Source organism: Truncatella angustata (assembly GCF_020726525.1).
Source record: "Truncatella angustata strain MPI-SDFR-AT-0073 chromosome Unknown BKA67scaffold_3, whole genome shotgun sequence".
Lineage (NCBI taxonomy): Eukaryota > Fungi > Ascomycota > Sordariomycetes > Amphisphaeriales > Sporocadaceae > Truncatella > Truncatella angustata.
Genome location: NW_025763383.1, coordinates 3,627,490 through 3,645,812, shown reverse-complemented (window position 1 = coordinate 3,645,812; position 18,323 = coordinate 3,627,490). Strand labels below are relative to the sequence as shown.

The 18,323-nt window shown below is 47.8% G+C and overlaps 8 protein-coding genes across 8 annotated transcripts; 5 read left to right on the top strand and 3 right to left on the bottom strand.

Moving 5' to 3' along the window:
• Positions 1-1,643: 1,643 nt before the first annotated feature.
• Positions 1,644-2,981, top strand: BKA67DRAFT_516187 (uncharacterized protein; the record flags this gene model as incomplete). The annotated part of the gene is made up of 2 exons (XM_046097792.1): positions 1,644-2,297; positions 2,358-2,981. The coding sequence occupies 2 exons, from the start codon at positions 1,644-1,646 to the stop codon at positions 2,979-2,981; spliced, it is 1,278 nt and encodes a 425-aa protein (XP_045960306.1).
• A 421-nt stretch (positions 2,982-3,402) lies between these two features.
• BKA67DRAFT_562500 (uncharacterized protein) lies at positions 3,403-4,225 on the top strand. The gene has a single exon (XM_046102604.1). It carries the CDS (start codon positions 3,633-3,635, stop codon positions 4,170-4,172), a length of 540 nt encoding a protein of 179 aa, XP_045960305.1. The 5' UTR covers positions 3,403-3,632; the 3' UTR covers positions 4,173-4,225.
• A 2,062-nt stretch (positions 4,226-6,287) lies between these two features.
• BKA67DRAFT_562499 (Alpha/Beta hydrolase protein) lies at positions 6,288-8,007 on the bottom strand. The gene has a single exon (XM_046102603.1). It carries the CDS (start codon positions 7,718-7,720, stop codon positions 6,305-6,307), a length of 1,416 nt encoding a protein of 471 aa, XP_045960304.1. The 5' UTR covers positions 7,721-8,007; the 3' UTR covers positions 6,288-6,304.
• A 623-nt stretch (positions 8,008-8,630) lies between these two features.
• On the bottom strand, positions 8,631-9,293 carry BKA67DRAFT_690728 (uncharacterized protein). Its single transcript, XM_046109144.1, has 2 exons — positions 8,818-9,293; positions 8,631-8,768 (listed from the first exon to the last, which is right to left on the bottom strand). The coding sequence occupies exons 1-2, from the start codon at positions 9,243-9,245 to the stop codon at positions 8,726-8,728; spliced, it is 471 nt and encodes a 156-aa protein (XP_045960303.1). The 5' UTR covers positions 9,246-9,293; the 3' UTR covers positions 8,631-8,725.
• Positions 9,294-11,071: 1,778 nt separating this feature from the next.
• On the bottom strand, positions 11,072-12,750 carry BKA67DRAFT_515110 (FAD dependent oxidoreductase-domain-containing protein; the record flags this gene model as incomplete). Its single annotated transcript, XM_046097700.1, has 2 exons — positions 11,072-12,046; positions 12,100-12,750. 2 exons carry the CDS (start codon positions 12,748-12,750, stop codon positions 11,072-11,074), a joined length of 1,626 nt encoding a protein of 541 aa, XP_045960302.1.
• Positions 12,751-13,036: 286 nt separating this feature from the next.
• BKA67DRAFT_254452 (uncharacterized protein) lies at positions 13,037-14,443 on the top strand. Its single transcript, XM_046095765.1, has 3 exons — positions 13,037-13,280; positions 13,421-13,858; positions 13,957-14,443. The coding sequence occupies exons 1-3, from the start codon at positions 13,200-13,202 to the stop codon at positions 14,302-14,304; spliced, it is 867 nt and encodes a 288-aa protein (XP_045960301.1). The 5' UTR covers positions 13,037-13,199; the 3' UTR covers positions 14,305-14,443.
• On the top strand, positions 14,159-15,262 carry BKA67DRAFT_254446 (uncharacterized protein). The gene has a single exon (XM_046095764.1). It carries the CDS (start codon positions 14,311-14,313, stop codon positions 14,935-14,937), a length of 627 nt encoding a protein of 208 aa, XP_045960300.1. The 5' UTR covers positions 14,159-14,310; the 3' UTR covers positions 14,938-15,262.
• A 2,496-nt stretch (positions 15,263-17,758) lies between these two features.
• On the top strand, positions 17,759-18,217 carry BKA67DRAFT_534937 (uncharacterized protein; the record flags this gene model as incomplete). The annotated part of the gene is made up of 1 exon (XM_046099942.1): positions 17,759-18,217. One exon carries the CDS (start codon positions 17,759-17,761, stop codon positions 18,215-18,217), a length of 459 nt encoding a protein of 152 aa, XP_045960299.1.
• Between the last annotated feature and the right edge of the window lie 106 nt (positions 18,218-18,323).

Sequence of the window (18,323 nt, the reverse complement as noted above, 5' to 3'; positions counted from 1 at the left end):
GCTAATCAGCGTGAATCAGTAGGATCTTGTCATATATACCTTTTGTGCATACAAAGAAAATAAATGGCTCTAAAATGGGTGTCCTAGCGCTTTGTATAGAATCAAATATACAGCTTTCCATATTTTCAAACACCAGAGTTGCCAATGCTGATATGCGCCGAGATAATATTCTCAGACAGTCAATGTCAACAGGGGCCTCGCCTACTTCCTTTCGATAATGACATTGCTGGCAAGTGTTTCATTGTCCGATAAGGCCGGCAGTAGCAGAGTCAACTTGACGATGAAGACCCCAGGGGCAGCGCTGGGAATTGACACTGCGCGTTTGAGCGTTGCAAATTATCACATCACGCCGGACTAGGTTCAATCTACCAAGATGCTTGATCTCGGTGCTTGTCTAAAACGCCTGTGGCAGCGCGGGGGATAACGTAAGGGTGCTCTGCCAGGTCAGCGTCTCCACAGGGTGTATAGGATTGTGGGAGACTTACCGGATAAATGGCTTTGTCCTTGAACATTTGAAACTATTTGGACAATTTTATCTTCCTGGAATTTCCATGAAACAGTGCTGTGTTTGTCATGCTCAGATAATACCAGTCTCAATCATGACCCACCGGCAGATTAGATGAAGATTTTGTGTGTGATGAAATGAAACGGAAGGATGAGATCCAATATCAAGTGGATAACATGTCAAGTGAGCTGGGGAGATGTGAAGCGACTAGCAAGGAACGGGATTACAGTACACAGTTATCAGCCCTAGGACCGAACGTCGAGCATGTACCTAAAGCTGGGTGCATGATCCCCTTCCTAAAATAGCAGAGCATTCCCAAGCACAAGATTAAAACCCTGTCATGATTGGGACCAAAAAGCTTGTTTCAACTGCTCGCGGCTTCGCCATGGTGCCAGATTCTGATTTTCGGATCGGATTTAGGTAAAGTGGAGACTCCCGGAATTATTCGAAGCTGACATTTACGGGGGTCTGTGTTTGTGTTGTTAGCATTGGCTGCATTGACATTGACAGCACTCGCGCTTCGCATCTCCAGGCACGCTATCTCGCCTGTCTGCCTGTCCATCGGAAATTCCGGTGATCCACTTAGATTTCCATTTTCGAGTGATCGCTACGTGCGAGACACCATCATTGTTCAAGAAGATTATTTCTGCGGATCATACTGCTAAACATCTAAATCCGAGCATGCTTGACCTTGACAATCGTTGAATTGTAGGACGAGTTGCGTGGCACATCTTGACTTGATCTCCACAACCCCAAGAACTGCCGACGGCCCGTCATAGCGACGACTCCCCCACCATGGCGCTAGAAACTGCCTCACTATTGCCGTAGACAAACTGCAAAGACAGACTTAGTATCCGCTAAAGATCACGCGAATACGTCATACATGCATATACATCACAATCCTTTGAGAGCATGGACACGGAACGGACTTATTGAGCGTCAGGGCTTACCTGTGCATTGAGGGGACTTGGCTCGTGATAACCGACCCGGCCGAGCCCCGGCTACACTACACACATAAGTACAAGTAAGAACGACATCTCCAACTATCCGATGATTATACCAGACCAAACAAGATCAAATCAACTCAGCCAAAGTCATTCTACCTCTCACCATCTTACAAACTAAAAAAAAATTCAAAATGTCTGCCAACAAGGACTTTCAAATCGCCATCATCGGCGGCGGTATTGCCGGACTCACTCTAGCTATCGCGCTGCACCATCGTCAAATCCCCATCATGTTGTACGAGTCGGCGGCACACTTTGGCGAGATCGGCGCCGGCGTATCTTTTGGCCCCAACGCTGTGCATGCCATGAAGGCTTTGCACCCAGGCGTGTATGAGGCCTTTCAAGCGGTCTGCACGCGCAATGGCTGGGAGTCCAAGCAGAAGACATGGTTCGACTACGTCGACGGAACTGAGGGCAACGATAAGGATGTCGCGTTCACCATAGAGACGGAATTGGGCCAGAATGGCGTTCATCGCGCGCACTATCTCGATCAGCTAGTGCAACATTTGCCCAAGGAAAAGGCACAGTTTGGCAAGCGGTTGCTCGAGGTCAGGGAGCGCGAGGATGGCAAGCTGGTCATGCATTTCAAAGATGGGTCAACGGCGACAGCGGATGCTGTGATTGGGTGCGACGGTATCAAGTCGAGAGTCCGGCAGACGGTTGTTGGTGCCGACCATCCTTCCGTTCACCCCTCGTACACCCATAAGTACGCATACCGAGGTCTCGTACCCATGGACGTTGCTGTCGACGCAATTGGCGAAGAGAGGGCGAAGAATTCGTACATGTTTGTAAGTGAAAAGATGCAGTTGATGTTCATTCCAGCATACAGTACTAACGATCGATTTTAGATGGGACCCGATGGCCACGTCCTGACCTTCCCCGTCAACGGTGGGAAACAGCTTAACATCGTGGCTTTCCGCACTACTACGGATGACTGGCCCGACTATGAGCACCTCACGAGACCAGCCAAGCGGGAGGACGCTCTCCGCGACTTCGAGGGGTTTGGGCACAATGTGATCAGTCTGCTCAAACTCACGAATGAGGACCTTGATGTCTGGGCCATCTTCGATACTGGTGCCAACCCTATACCTACTTTCTACAAGGGTCGCGTCTGTGTTACCGGCGATGCAGCACACGCTACCTCTCCTCACCATGGCTCAGGTGCGGGATTCTGTATTGAGGATAGTTTGGTCATGGCCGAACTCCTCGCCGATGAGCAGGTTCAGAAGTCCAGTGATCTTGAAGCAGTATTTGCAACTTTCGACGAAGCGCGCCGAGACAGATCCCATTGGCTAGTACAGAGCAGCAGATTCGTCGGAGACTGCTACGAATGGAGAGCGGAGGGTGTCGGCAAGGACTTCAAGAAAATTGAGGAGGAGATCAACAGCAGGTTGTCCACTATTGGAAAGGTGGATGTTCAGAAATTTGCCACCGATGCTAGGGAGAATCTCCATGCGAGACTGAGCAAATGATAGACGAAACGTTACAGACAGTGGCCTCATCATATCGCGGCATGTTGTACACAAGCTGTGTTATGCAAAACTACAAGTAGGCACTCAGGTGGCGGACCTAGCAGTTTAGCGTACTTTTGGAATGAATATAGTTGGAATTTCGCCAATCATGACGCGGGATGATTTGGTAATGCTTCGTGTCAAGTATTTGACAACCACTCTTTACAATGCATACTGCTAGACTCAATCAACAAGCGCTTTAGAAGTTTGCACAAACATGCGCCTTCATTTATCACTCAGTTGATTCGAATATTAATCTAACCTCAGCCGTCGTAGCACGCGTAAACATCTAAGACTTGTGGCTGAACAAGCTAGGTAATCTTGGCGCGTCATTCCACGTCTGGGTGGAGCTTGAGCTAATGAAGTTTACTCTGTTGATTGTACCTACGTCATGTACGCCATGTTTTGGTGTTTTTGTGATCAAACTGCCAACGCCGACTTCTTCGTTCTTTAACACACCACTCGGGCCCATTCTTTTATACCAGCCATTCGACATTCAATACACCTCACCAGTCTCAAACGAGGTCCAAGTTGGCCGTCTAGCTCAAGATTCTCAATACCAACAAACTGTTCCCCTCTGTCCGCATAAGCTAGCATTTATAAGCACCCAGCATGCCTATGAACGAGGAGGGCAAGCTCGAGCACGCGGCGCCCAAGCCCAGCGACCCGGCCCACGGCTCCTCGGAAAATACCAACCACACGACCAAGCATGGCGAGAAGCCGACGACGGCCAAGGAGGCCATCATGGACCCCTCGTTCTTCCCCACGCTGCACGGGGCACCCCTCGCCCAGAAAGTCAAGTCGTACCTGTTCCTTGTGTCCCTCGTCTTCGGCGCCGTGGCGACGCTCTGGTTTTGCGGGTACGAGTTGCTGCAGACCACGCCCCCGGTTGTCCAGGTCCCGCTCGTCGTTCCCGGAACCGAGGGTGGGTACGCGGAGTCCTATGCAGAGGTCGCCAAGGAAGTCGGCATATTGACCACGGGCGCCAGTGCCATGATAATGCTGTTGTTGTACATCACGGGGACATCGCACATTGACTTCTGGAGCTTAGTTATAGAGTATGGCTGGTGGACCCTTCCACTGGCTGGTTTTATGGGGATCTTGTTCGTCATCATGGCAGAGAACACGGAGAGCATTAGAGAGGTCGATTGAAAGTTATCTTTGATCGTCTACAGTAATTAGTCACAAATAAAGACGAACATGATCAAAATATTATATCGCGAGACAAAAGCAGCAAGAGACAATTGTGACAAGTATTTAGACTTCATAATGGCCCATCCAGAATATGGTCTGGCGTTTCTTAACCCTGGAGTCTCTAGGGTTACATGCCACCATGCTGAACCCATGATTCTCATGCATGAAACGGAATTATTCAATTGGCATGGCGGACATCTGAGATAATGACGTGGTGTTGAATAATGAAATTATCGGCACTTATTTGATTGATTAATGGATTAATTCTTATGTTCTCCTAAGACCTCGATTTGGTAAACATTAGCCAATTGCTTGCTAATCCGTCAACCAAAACCAATGGCTCAATGAAATTGAGAGGGAAGGCTCACCTGAGACGATGTATTGCGGCTATTGGGTTTCTCTCAGACTTCTGTTGCTTCAGGATACGCCTCAAGCCGTTGATCTTTAGTAGACATCCAAGCCTTAGTTGTAAAGAACTCAGGAATCTTTGCGTTCAGGCCTATAGTTTTTAACACTAGCGCTATTCCAGTTCCACATGGATACTCTTGGTCCTACAGTCAATGCTCATCACTTCTGCCGGCTGGAGAGAGTAATAATCGTATCGTTCATGAACTAGAAGAAGTCGTTTGGGAAGTATCACGCCTTTCATGGTATGGTCAGTATCTGCGGGACACCACAGAAACAACCTTGGGCACCGAATACACAATTATCTCGTTTCCTCTGAAAAGCGAAGATATTACGATTGCTGATAGAAGGAATTGGGGCGATTGATGCCCCGCTAGGAGCTATGTCTTCGTTAGTTTGTTTGTTAAATATTTGAGGATGGTTAAGGAATCTTGATAATCCCCTGTGCCCAAAGCTTTGGGTTCTGTCCACCCGTTTCTGGCACAAATATCTTAGCATGTCGGCCCGGTGTCACTACCCTTCACTTGACTTGTGCGTTATTTTTGACACTAAATAATTCTTTTGGGAATTTACGATACACTGCGATCAAATTGCGCGTCGAAAATGGACTCTTTTTGTACAGCGACAGGCTTACAAACGAGCTCGCGATGCAGGTATGAAAGCGTGGTATAAGCGTTTAGATTACACGGACAAAAGCGATTGTGACGTGCTTTTACAAAATCGAACAAGCCTAATGCGCAACCTTCAGAATCTAATGTATTTGCCAGCGACAACACGCTAAGGTTTTTATTGCGCAATCACTGGCAGTGAGTGAGAGCGCCGCAGGGTCCCTCATATGATATACATTGCCTTTGAACAAGTTGTATCGACATTACTCCGTACTTTTCACTCTCTGGATCTACAGTATTTTTCCGGTTCGTTCTGATGAGGTCCATCACTATTTACCAACTCAGAGCATCCGTCACGATGCTTTGTGGACGACTGAGTACACACATTATGCGCGAACAGACAAAGGCCTTATTGTCCGACGAAACCTTTCAGTCAAGGCAAATTACTCTACCCCTTCCTACGATGCTACCTATGGTTTGATAGAGAAATAAAGAGAAGAATAGAAGATAAAGAAAAGCAACGCCTAAACATGAAAGAGAGAAGAAGAGATAATTAATTAAAAGATTTAAAATAAAACTGACACTCCTGCTTCATCACAAATTGTTGCAATCAGTAAGAATTTATCTCCAAACATAATTACAGTTTCGATCTATGTATACTATTGTTGTTATTTGTCGCTCAATTTCCACTTAGGCGGGCCACTTCAGTACCAGTAGCAGAAGACGAGGCAACTGATTCGATTATCTTGTGGAAACGGTTCAGCAACTCGGAGAGATTGTTAGTTCTAGAACTTGTCAACTCCGCATCACAAATTCTAGGCACAAACTATTTCTTCTATGGACGTAGTATTGGAAGGCTGGAGTGAATGATGTTGGTCAATCATTTGTGATAGGACAAAGTTATGACGCAATTTGGTATAACAAAACCCTTTCGTAAAAGTTATTACAAAGTATGTTTTGATCTTATTAACGCATTGGTTCCCAGAGTTTTCTCTACTTCGTGCCCTTCGATGACAGACTCGTTAGCGACCCGCCACTGAAATTTAATCCCCGCATATGACCGACATCTCGACAACCTCAATTGGTTGGGAAAGTTATACCTAGTTCCGCATAATCAAACTCGGGAGGCGACTTAACATGGGCCATGTCCATTGATGACCTCTTCGTCAGGTCGCAACCACAAGAACTATTTTTTCCTGCAAAAATCTCCCCCATCCACGCCAACCACTCTGGGGCCGACGTAGGTGGGGTGGGCGAGTGTTCAACTCCATCATACTCTCTCAAATGAACCTCATTACCGTTTCTACAAGACCTTTCCCAAGTCTTTCTTGTAATGCTAGGCAGAATGCCTGTATCACCGAGTCCTTGGATGACCAATAAGGGCTGTTGCGATCGCCCGGATCCCGGGGCCGTGTCTTGTTGCCACTTTTGGATCCTTTCGTCTTCGCCACCTTCAGGATTAATGAGATCCTCGATATTCAGATCTAACGTCATTCCCATCATTGCATTAGTGCAGGACTGTGCCTCGTCCATGAGGCCCAAACGCTGCTTAAGGGTTTTGCCAAGCATCCCGAAGTCGTAATTCGGCAGAACGCGGCTTAATCCAATCGAGAAAGAGGGTAACTCTGCTGCAATAACATAAGGCCGGAATTTGGAGGTATTTGCACTTAACTCTCTGGCGTATTCCCTGTACATATCGAGGATCCTCGTTGCAGGGCTAATAGCGACGGTACCAAGGTACCGCCCGGCACCATTGACAGCGGTTTGCACAAATTTGCTCTCAGCCAACTTCCACACGGCGCCGCCGCCCTGGGAGTGGCCCACAGACATCCACTCCTCGGAAAGGATATGTCCAAATGCCTTCCGAGCGGCAATGACAGAATAGTAAAGGTCGTTGACGTGGGCAGGAAAGCTGCAATACTTATGCGTAGTGTAGTTGTTTCCAAGCCCAGCGTAATCCGTTGCAACGACAGCATAGCCTCTGCTAACGATGGGAGCCCAGGTACCGTAGTCGAACAGAGCAGGGCCCGCGGATGGCGCGCAACCTCGGTAAACCCCGATTGTTCCGTGAGCGTATGCGACGAGAGGGAACTTCTGATCGTGAGTGAGGGGGGTCCATGGAAAAGCAATAAAGCCTGTGACCGGGACAATGGTATCGTCAAGGTCTTTAGACGTATACTGGAATCGATAGGCTGTCGTTCCGTCTGTTGTATCATGAGATGCGGGATCGAGGGGCTGTAGCTTCAAGAGGTCACCCGGTGATGACACTGAGAAGTTGCTCGCCGTGGCGTAAAAATCAAAATCAAAGCCGTAATTTGTATTGACTGTGGCCAGGTCGGCCTGGTTCGCGATCTGCATGATCCTGTAGCATTCTGACCCGCAACCACTCGCTTCAGCAACTTCGGCAGAGACATTGAAGTTGGACGCTTGGAGAGCTGATGCGACAGGGGCGAGGGCAATGAATGCCAACGTAAGGCGGTTGAGAACTTGCATTTGGTTGGAGAAGGTGAGTTTAAATGGATGAGTTTGAATGGATCAGTTCAAATTGATAATACCATTAGGCAGAAGAGAAATTCTAGCTTTATATATCCTGTGGTCATAAGGCCAGCGCTCGCCGAGTGTGGTGTAGACCCCTGGCATTGAACTTTCCGTAACTACCTCATCTAATTAAGTAGGCCAACCGTGCGGCAGAGTCACTAAATCCAAGCGTCTGTGAACCTGTACGATTGTAGTGGGTTATGGTGAGTCCATTAAAACAACCATACTGTCATGTTTAGGGCGAGTTCGCCATTCGAAGAATCACCTTCAGCTGACTAGAGCTCCATAACTAATAGCTTTGTGCAGTGCTTAGAGACGAAATGGAGCCAGCACAGCGCTAGCTTATTTAGGAAGTAATCATGCGGTGGGGCGTTCAGCTTGGTCCTGAATTTGTTCATTTGTCGATCGACTCAGCGCAACATGTCCTTTTTACGAATGACAGATGTAGCCCCGTTCTTAACACCTATAAACGTTCGTAGCCAGCCCACTGGGTAGTAAATGGCAAGTGGACCTGTATTAAATTCCTCTCTGCGATATCTGTACTAAGAAACATGACGGCTAAGTTTTCTATTGGGGACAGATGAGTCAACTGAACAAATGGACTCAGCCTCCACATATTATACAATATCCCGTAAAAAGCATACATCAACAACAACCGAATCAGCTTGTTAATTTAATTTTTATGAAGTGCTATGTACTACAATGCATTCCACATGCCTTGATCAGTCGCAAAAACTCGGTTTACAGTCTCGTTGGCAGTTTATGCAGTTTACGGTGACCGCTTTGTAAAATGGGCATTGGGATATATCTTAGTGTTCCTTGGTAGAGCACACTTTGTTTAAAGACTTTTAGGAGCATGGTGAGGGCTAACAACAGGTTTCATTCTCATCCAGCCGCTAGGTCTAAATCATTATTCTTGTATTGCCGAGGACACCTCTCAGCACGTTGGATGAAGTGTTGCTATCCGGTTCTCGTGGGCGTCTTTATATCTCGGCTTGCTACTCTGGCTGGTCATTAGTAACGTATGAAACATATCCTGACTTAGGACTTACAGGTACTGCCCCTTCTTGATACGTCGTTGCCAAAACTCATAGACCTCTACCACAAGTACCGCAGAGAATACGATACTTAGCAAGACCACGATCATGGGGCCGTCGTGTACTGTGATAGGCGCCATGACGGAATCTGTGATACCATATTGCGTGCTTGAAACCGCCACAGACTTCTCCCCTGAGCATGATCTGTCCCATGGGAGGCTCTGCGGTACGATTTCAAGACAATCTCCATAGTGTCTTTCTTCGGAAGCCCGGGATAAAGCGAGAAGTTGTGTGGTGAGCGAACCATGTTGAGAATCAAGTGTAACTGCTGGAGCCACATTGTCTGATAGCGTGACTGACCTTTCGTCGAGACGCGCTGATGATTCTTTTTGACTATGTTTGATCATACAGTGAAGCATGGGTTTATACTGTATAGGCGCCATGTTGGGAAAGCTGATTGAGAGCTATATTTTGGTATACCTATGTTCGGTGTACTAATGTAGGCGAGACGAATGACTGAGAGTCTGGAAGAAGTAGTGATATATCTAGGCTGCTGCCTAATGCCATACACATTAGGATGCCGAGTGCCGTGTCTAATGTTTCAATACACCGATAGGCGTAGCAACGGCTTAGACCTGATCACAGAAGCTAATATAAATCCATGCTGCTGATTGGCCGTGCCGTAAAATGATGTCGTCTTTGATTAGCCCCAAATATCTCGTATACACGTCCCAGAATGCCGCAACTACCACTGGCCGTCTAGGGGTGTATCCTCCAATATCAACCAAAATACGCAAGGATCATTACTTATGTCGATCAAAATGCATTCTACTGTAGCTGCGTATGCTTTTCTACTGTACATACACCCAACCAAAGTTTCTACATAACAAGGGAGCATGGCCACATCTTTCTAGAACAAGCCCAACTGTCGGACATTTTGGGGTGTCGTAAACCAATCCCCAGGGCTGACCGTCTGTGACGAAACGGTCAGGCTGGCTGCAGTGGCGTATGATGAAGGACAATCCTTAGCCAGCAACGTGAAATCTTGTGGTATTTTTCATCAGCTTTCTTGGAATTGTCACCGCGTTGATCTGGCATACTGTGATGCTATAGACAAGTTTTGGCATGCCACGAAATTCATCGACGGCCCGATGCTCCACCCCTTGTGCTTTGTGTGTAACTTCCAGATCTCGTAACTCTCATAGCGTGGCAGAAACGGCCACCAGTTCACTGACCGCTGCTGGGAAAGTACAGAGATGATCTCTGCAAATTCATATTTCAAGTCTTCATTATAGGCAGTTTGAAGTTATATCTGCGGGTATTAAGGAGGTCATGTATCTGCATCAATTCCAGCTAGTTAACCACGGTGACATCATGGAGACATGACAGGGTGAATATGTAACTTAACCTAGTAACGCTGATTATCGTGGCGGATGAAGATCTTTAGAGCATCTGCATGGCTTGCCTCGCAACTGACGGGGGACACAACCAGCACAGGGTGCCCTGCATTGGCGCCCAACATGGGTCGGCAATGTCGGGATGCACTAAAGAAAAGGCAGAGACCATTTGGATACGAAGCTGTTTGCGCGCCTCAAAGCCATGGGTGGGGTTCCCAGCTCTCGCGTGTGACGCAAACCGGCGGTAGACACTGAGCGTCCGTGAGCCGAGACAAGTTGCAAACAGTAGAGAAGTGGAAATAATTTGGTCTGTGGCGGTCGACTGTTAGCGTACATCGGCTAGAATGGCATGAGCAGTGTTTCCCAAAACGGAAACAATCGAGCGGGAGTGGGTCCAGACGATATCATGAAGCTTCGAATCTCCATTGACTCGCTCCAATTGCCCGGCAACTTACGGAGTAATTACCCCGTAAGGTATCAAGAGGATCCACAGCCCCTTGGTCCCGTCTCCTCTGTTGATGTATCAACAAGGGCATCACGTGACATGTATTGGAAAAGCAAGCAATGCATACACAAGCAACGCATCACAGCCCTCAAAACAAAGGAAGAAAGGAGGATGAGACAATCTTGAACATTAACTTGACTATATGTACGAATGTGCAACACAATAAATACCCTATTAGTATAAAAACAAAATATACAAGCCATTATTCTGAATCGTAGCGATAGTGGGAAGATGTATACCGAGCGCAGACCGCTATCTATAAGACCGAAGTCTTAGCTACATATTGACCGTTGCTTATGTCGCAGTCAAAGCGATAAGAGTGGCTCTAATCACCAAATTTCTCTGGAGCCGCTACGAGAGAAAAGCCTCATGCCAGCTTTGATAACTTATATACACTTTGCTGGGAAACCCGCGTTGCACTGCAAGCAAATTCCTTTGGAAACCAGTCCGCCATGGCGCCCTGAGGTCGCCCAGGCTCCCCCTTGGATTCGACGTGCTCACGCCCCACTATCATCAAACCTGTAGCAACACCACTAAGCCATGACAGTACCATGCCTGAGCCGTTGAAGCCCGCAGAAATCCACTCCGCAGGTTCCGGCATGTTCTTCTCGACACACGTACTGTTGCTCCCTGTCTTCGTTGCTAGCACGGGCCGCCCTGTGAGGCTTGGAGATAGTTTTCCAACTAAAGGTAACATGTCAGCTGTAAATCCCATGCAGCCGGTCCACAATCCCTTGACTCTTGAGCCTTCAGCATCGTCACCCCACCAGTGCTGGTTGAATGCTAACGGCAGGATGCCGCCTAGGTATGCCCCAATGGCGTAGACTGTCTTATTATCATCCCATTGCCCTACCTCGCCAAGGATACCATCGTCAGCACGGACGGTTCCGCCACCAATCATGATCTCACCTCCGATGCCGTCCTCCATATTCGGGAGACCTGGCCTCTGCGTGACATACTCATAGTCTGACTTCCCCACGATAGCCCAAGAGATATCACCATGGTGGCGTGGGAATGCTTTTCCGGGTCGTTGAGCTGACATGTGCCCACGTATTGGGAACAGCTTCTCCTTCAGTCCAGGAACAAGATTGGTGGCGAAAGCATCTGATGCATGAACTACATGAGCTGCCAGTATCTCTCCCCGAGAAGTAACTAACATAAAAGGCGTTTCAGTACTCCTTGTAGGTTGAATATTTTCGACCATGGTGCCTGTCTCGATCGAGAACTCGCCAGGAAAGGTGGACAGCAGAGAGTTGTAGATTGAGGTGACCAGCCTGTAAGGCCACATAGCTCCTGCTGGGTACGAAATCGCTCCGACGCAATGGTCACTAAAACCGTAATCCTAACATTGATTAGCGATCCCACCCACACCACAAACCGTGATGGCTGTCCTACCTTTTGTGCTAGCTCTGCATCCAATACTGTAATTCGCTCCGCCAGATCTGGTAGATCGGCCCTTAATACCTCTATCATCTCTCTTGCCTTGAGTAACATGTTCGGTTCCATAAAGGCATCGACAGCCAAGACCTCTCTTGCTTCGGAAATCTCGTGCCCTTCCCTTTTGATCAAATCGAGGAGCAGTGGGAGATGCATCATCATGAACGATACCATCTTCTTAGCACTTTCTGCACCAAATCTCTTCTTCAGTTTCGCGTATTCGATATGTGGGGAAGCTTTGATGTGCCCGCCGTTTCTGCCAGTGGCACCGCTACAAACTGTCCTCCCTTCTAAAATCGTCACCCGTCGGGGAACCCCCATAGCATAGGATTCATGCAAGATGGTGTGCGCAATGCTTGCACCAGACAGGCCGGACCCGATAATGACAATATCTGCCAAGGCCGGAAGCTGCTTTGATTGTACATTGACTAGGTCTGGAAACGGTGGCTTCTCTTGCCAGAAGGCCTTTGTCGGATTTGTTGCTGGCAAACGCGGAGACCGGATTCTCTGCAGTGCATCAACAAATATGGCATTGCTCTCGCCAATGCTGACCAACACCAAACCTACCATATCCAAGGTGTCCCGAAGAAGAGAGAAGATGGCGCCCATGGTGTTGCAGCTCTCAAACAAAAACAAGGTAGGTAGAGATGGCAACTCTGTAACTTGCTCGGATGGGCCATATGGGTTTTGAAGTAAGGGCAATCCGCACTTGCGGCTCATGGCCGTGGTGCGGCTAGAACATCATATAACAAGGAAGGGATTGGCCGAAGTCCTGTAGTTTTCAGATTAGTGGATCTGGCTCAGCCCCTTGCCTAGTTGCTAGCCTTCCGCTCGATTACTTCTTATTTGGGAAAAGTCACTTTCAAAACGCCCGCTCCACCTCCTCCACCGTTACCCCACAAGGCGGCATTCCAGTTTGGGCGCATTCAGGATCATTTTCTTTTCCTCCCCTGACTTATTGCCTCTTTGAAGTTGCACTGTTAACAGGGACTTTTGGTCAACAAATCCCTGATAGATGAACACACAAGCATATCTAGTTAATTCTGATCATTGACAATATGCCCAGACGGCCTTGCGGCCCGCACGACCGCCGCCTGCTGCGTCATCGCTGTCGGCCCTGCATACAGCTTCATATCAAAGTGAGTAGTTTTCCTCGTCTCTTCGTCTAAGCTGTAACGCCGGCCGACTGTAAATGGGTAGAGTCCCGGCTCGTTAAATGCTGACTGGAACTCAAAAGTGTGACGGGCAGCGTCCCTGCGCCCGTTGCATATCTCACCAGTTGCAGTGTGATGAACTAGAAAGCCATGGGCCCGTTCAGAACTTCATGCCCTACAAGCCCCCACCAGTAATGGTCACAACACAGCTAAGAGTAGCGAATTCCACTTCTCTAGATGAACAATACCCTGTACTGGAGAAATCACTTGATGCGTACTTCACCTTCGTGGGTCAGCCATCCGCCGTTACCGCGTGCTTCACGCACCGAGCCCTTAAGACGTTTCTAGTTGAGGGTAGACCAATTCATACCGCTGTTTCGGCCATTGTGAATGTTTTAGAATTCCGAAAATCCCGCCGGGACTTGATCGGAAACCTGACCAATTTCCAAGTTTTCAAGCTACGGCAAAGCCTACGTACGCAGCTTTCCAACATGCTCAAGGTGGATACGGGCGGCCCCAAGCAGCAGGCTCTCCTCTTTGCGATGCTCTTGTGTCTTTTCGAAGTAAGCACACGAAGAAATCTTTCCTTCTGCTATCCCCTTTTTAAAGATTCCAGCTGTTAGAGGTCCACCCATTCGAGGTGCTTGCTGATAAACGACAGCTCCTCACGGAAGAAACTGGTGTCGGGTTTTTCACAATCATGGAAGTAATCACAGATCAGATTGCAAGAAATTTACCAGAAATTCCTTGTGTATCAAGCGCCGATGCCCCGTTGTTGCTGTTCTATTGCATGGCCAGCTGCTACAAGGCGCTTATTCTTGACGAAGCGCCTCCGATTGGGAAGGTTCAGGACCTTTTTACCCACAACCCTGCTTGTCTGCGTGAGTGTAACGATGTAGATCTTCACACTAGACTATTTTACCAGATCTGCGACTTTCTGGTGTTATTGTCCAAATGCAATGCCAGGTATGTCGTACTCAAATTCACTTGTTTCCATTTTCAGACTTAGTCGCTTATGTCTATGCCTATGCCATGTTCAAACAGGGTCGTCAATCTTTCAGCTCAAGCCAGATCGTTTTCTTCAAATCTAGACCTTTCCAAGGAATTTGCCCCTGCAATGGTCCTTGATACTCTTGGTAAAGATTTGTCTTGCCAAGTAACTACGATCATTGCCGACGCCCAGGACGCTGCTGACAAGTTGGACATCTTGGGTAAAATGTCGCTTGTAGGCAGATCACCAGAATCTGATTCAGCTGGGTCTTTCGCACTTGCACAGGCCTTTTACCATGCTGGTGCTCTCGCGCTCTCCCGTTTATTCGCCTATCCTGGCTGGTCTTACCTGGCCCCGTGCCCACGATTCAAGCCGCCGGCGTGCCTGGACCAATCGAATACCGGTCTCCATGCGATCGCAGTTCTGGAAGCAGTCGAATCTCGGTTGCCTTTTGTTGGACTTGAAGCAATTGCGTTCCCGCCACTACTGCTCGCTGTTGCGCTCGAGGTCCGGGCTCCTGACCAGCGGTCACGTGTGGAGGCAGCGTTTGAGCTGATTTTAGAAAAGGGGTTTGTCGTAGCAAAGACATATCTGTCTGATGCTAAGAAGATGTGGATGGTGGTACCTCCTTTGCTGCGGCAAATTCCATGAACAGCTTATTGATCATTCCGTGGTATTCCTTGGACGGCGGGCGAAGCCGCTAAATTCATAAAAGCATTTGCAGCGTTGCAATAATGCCTCACTGAAGAGCTCAGTCTGGCAAACCCGCAAGTTGACTCAACTCCGGTAGCCTCTCGTCTTACAAATACCTGTACTGCAGTACTCACATTCCTGTGGGTAGGATCATAGTATATAGAAAGATGGCACATACTAGGTCACTTTGATGCTGAAAATCCAAAGGCGGTAGCGAAACAAGTAGAATCATTCATGTATTTCGCATATTTATCGATTAAATATACATTTCATTGTATAAAGATTAGTCTTCTCCTAATATAACAATCCAACTTATCCTAATTCGATGTAACGCCCACAAAAGGAATTATGGCGCCAATATAGCAAACAAAACTCGCCGCGCTCGTAATATGGACAAAGGTACGACTTGCATCTATAAAATAAGCTAGCTGCCTACGTAGCTCCGCTATCCAGGAGTCTAGAACATTCTTATCCGAATGATCTCACTCTATGGCATATTGCGCTGGATATTTGCTTTCGAGTAACAATCCAAGGAGGGGGGGCTTGAAAGGGAACAGAACAGTCAATCTAGTCCGCCCTTTAAATACAACATGCAGTAAACTTAAGGTGTTACTGGTTAGTACCACCAAGCAGTACATTACTCGCATGGCCAATCGTTAGATAGCTGAGAATCACGCCATATGAAGCGCCGAAGCTGACTGTCTTCTTACCATCCTGGCTTGTCTCGTCTTGGATGAAAGGAATTCCAGGCGACACTGTCGTTAAAGATCCCTGAATGTACCATCTGATGTGCCGCGTGTCTGACTCGCTCAACCGTACATCATACCTCATACTAACTCAATTGGTCGGACACATATTGCAGGCTATATTGCGTGGCTTGCGCTTGCCAATTATACAAACATCGATGATAGCATGGTTCAGGATGGTTCTATATTACCAACGAACAAAGAGGCTATCCCTGATTATGCAGAGAGACCTGTTGGAAGCTATCAGAATAATCACGAACTTTGGAGACTACGGCCACTTGGGAAAATATTGCCTTTATCATACAACATTCTCCAAGCTGCCAATCAATTAGGCCTGCAAAGATATCACCAAATCCGGTCCACCAGCAGAACGACTGTTTTTTAAAGGCGACGTCCTTCTGATAAAGTATAAGCGTAGTTGAGATATGGGCCATGAGTATAATAACACGCTACAGACTATGGTGGGTATTGCCGCGACGACGATCCAGATGATGCACGAAACAAAGACCCTTGAGAAGGCGCTATCGAATAGGCTTTACGAGAGAGCATTTGAGGATCACAGTGAGTTTCCTGGAGCAGCTGTCATATATCACTTCTAAACCAATCCCTGTCTATAGAAATCCGGTACCCGGGAATGCATTCAGCCATCAATGCGGGTGCAGTCGAAAGGTTCAGAAGAGGTCAAACGACAGAGAACGACATGCCTCAAATTGCTACATTGCAAAAGTACAGGGTTGTGTTTCCTGATGGCAGTAGTAAGCAATTTTCAGATTGATATCTAGTGAGAATATACCATTGTATCTGCACTGAGAATATCTTTTGCCATCTATGTTTTAAACACTGAGTATTTATAAAGTCACCAATGTAGCTACGATGAACACAAGACTGGGTAAGAGAACTGGTAAATATGAAAACTAGGGAATCCTGCATCCGTTCTTTGAAAATTCAAGTATCTCTAGCCTTCCGTGAAACCGAATGCGTCCCTCGATTGATTTAACCATTCATGTCGTAACGTCAAGTACTGTACCGATACCACACGGAAAGACAACACATTCAGTCATAGGCGCGATCGAAAGATATGCACAAAATTGGCAGTAGTAGAAGACATGGGAAGTCCACTGTGCGCACTGATATGGTTCATCCTGTGCAGAACTCACTGATATAGTAATAGGTTACATATTGTTCTCGTTATATACACGGAGACCATAAAGAGTGGGCATCGATCTAGGTAATATGCCCTTTCTAGCGTAAGAATGGCGGCATCCCGAATGTATTAAGCTTGCCAGTGGCTTAAATGGTTAGATGTCTCGAAAGTTTCCCATGATAATTTACTAAATGTTTGAATATTTACTCTTATTGTTGGAATATACTATTCGCGGTCTCGTACGACGGTTGACTACGTAGTATAGGTAGTCACCGGCGTGCTGGCAGTAAGCCACCACAGCCACGACGTGGCTGTCGGCAGCCAGCAGCCGTGCGGGTGAACCCCAAACCCCTATCTATAGACCACGTACGAGGGGAAGAATCCCTTCTTCTCCTTCGTACGATAGCGCTGAATAGATCTATTTGTCGCCCAAACTGTACGGAAAGAAATGAATGGAGAAGCCATTCCACACTGATCAGTGTTCACTTGGCTGTGAACGCAGATTGGCAAGAATGAAGAGACGGCGTTATCTGAGTACGTACGGTAGTACGTAGCGAAACGTCGTGCTTAATCCTACTCCCGACTTCTTCGTGCTGAAGGTGTTAATGTCTGCAAGATGTCCTCTCCCTTCCGCACGAATAACGAACAAGTAGAAGACGTGTAGAGATTCTTCCTAGTGCGAAGGTGTTAATGTCTGCAAGAAGTCCTCTCCCTTCCGCACGAACAAAGAGCTACACGTGCGTGCCATTACGCATCGACAATAGGTTCATTATCTCCCGCAGAACGCGTAGCTACCGGTGCGCGCGATACGGGCGATAACCTCGGACTACGACAAGAGTAGAAGACGTATACGGATTCTTCTTCGTACGGAGGTGCTTATGTCTGCAAGATGTCCTCTCCCGTCCGCACGAACAAAGAGTTATGCATGCGTGCCATTACTCACGACAACTCCGGTACCGTACCACGACAACAAAATATCCTCTCGCACGAGGAGATGGCGGAGGGGAGCGATATCTCCGTCCACGCTTGGCGAGCCGGCACAGCATTCGAATTCTGGGATCGTACGGTCGATATCGAACAACCCCTCGACCGAGTACATATGAATACGTATGTCGGTCAGCTCGTTACCGAATATCAAGGCATCTCAACGCTCCGATCACTCGTACGAGCATACCAGGAAGACTTCGAGGGATGGACTACGTACCAGTTCGAGTATACATCACGACCATTCAAACGTGCGATGCTTAAGACACTCGAACGAAAAGGGTATCACTTCCCGAGCGGTCTCACCCAAAACGAAAAGCTCGTCTACCCATTAGACAACAAGGAGGCTGTCAGAACACCTTAACCATCACCCCGTACGAGTACTACAACTCTCGGTCCCTGTGCGAGTACTATAACTCCCGGTCCCCGTACGAATGCCGCAACTCCGGCACCGACTCGTACACCATTAC

Coding starts and splice junctions, on each gene's coding strand:
- BKA67DRAFT_562500 (XM_046102604.1), top strand. CDS start 3,633: ATGCCTATGAACGAGGAGGGCAAGCTCGAGCACGCGGCGCCCAAGCCC.
- BKA67DRAFT_562499 (XM_046102603.1), bottom strand. CDS start 7,720: ATGCAAGTTCTCAACCGCCTTACGTTGGCATTCATTGCCCTCGCCCCT.
- BKA67DRAFT_690728 (XM_046109144.1), bottom strand. CDS start 9,245: ATGGCGCCTATACAGTATAAACCCATGCTTCACTGTATGATCAAACAT. Junction 8,769..8,817: donor ATCAAGAAGGGGCAGTACCT/GTAAGTCCTAAG, acceptor ATGACCAGCCAG/AGTAGCAAGCCGAGATATAA.
- BKA67DRAFT_254452 (XM_046095765.1), top strand. CDS start 13,200: ATGCCCAGACGGCCTTGCGGCCCGCACGACCGCCGCCTGCTGCGTCAT. Junction 13,281..13,420: donor GCATACAGCTTCATATCAAA/GTGAGTAGTTTT, acceptor ATATCTCACCAG/TTGCAGTGTGATGAACTAGA. Junction 13,859..13,956: donor TGCTCTTGTGTCTTTTCGAA/GTAAGCACACGA, acceptor GATAAACGACAG/CTCCTCACGGAAGAAACTGG.
- BKA67DRAFT_254446 (XM_046095764.1), top strand. CDS start 14,311: ATGTCTATGCCTATGCCATGTTCAAACAGGGTCGTCAATCTTTCAGCT.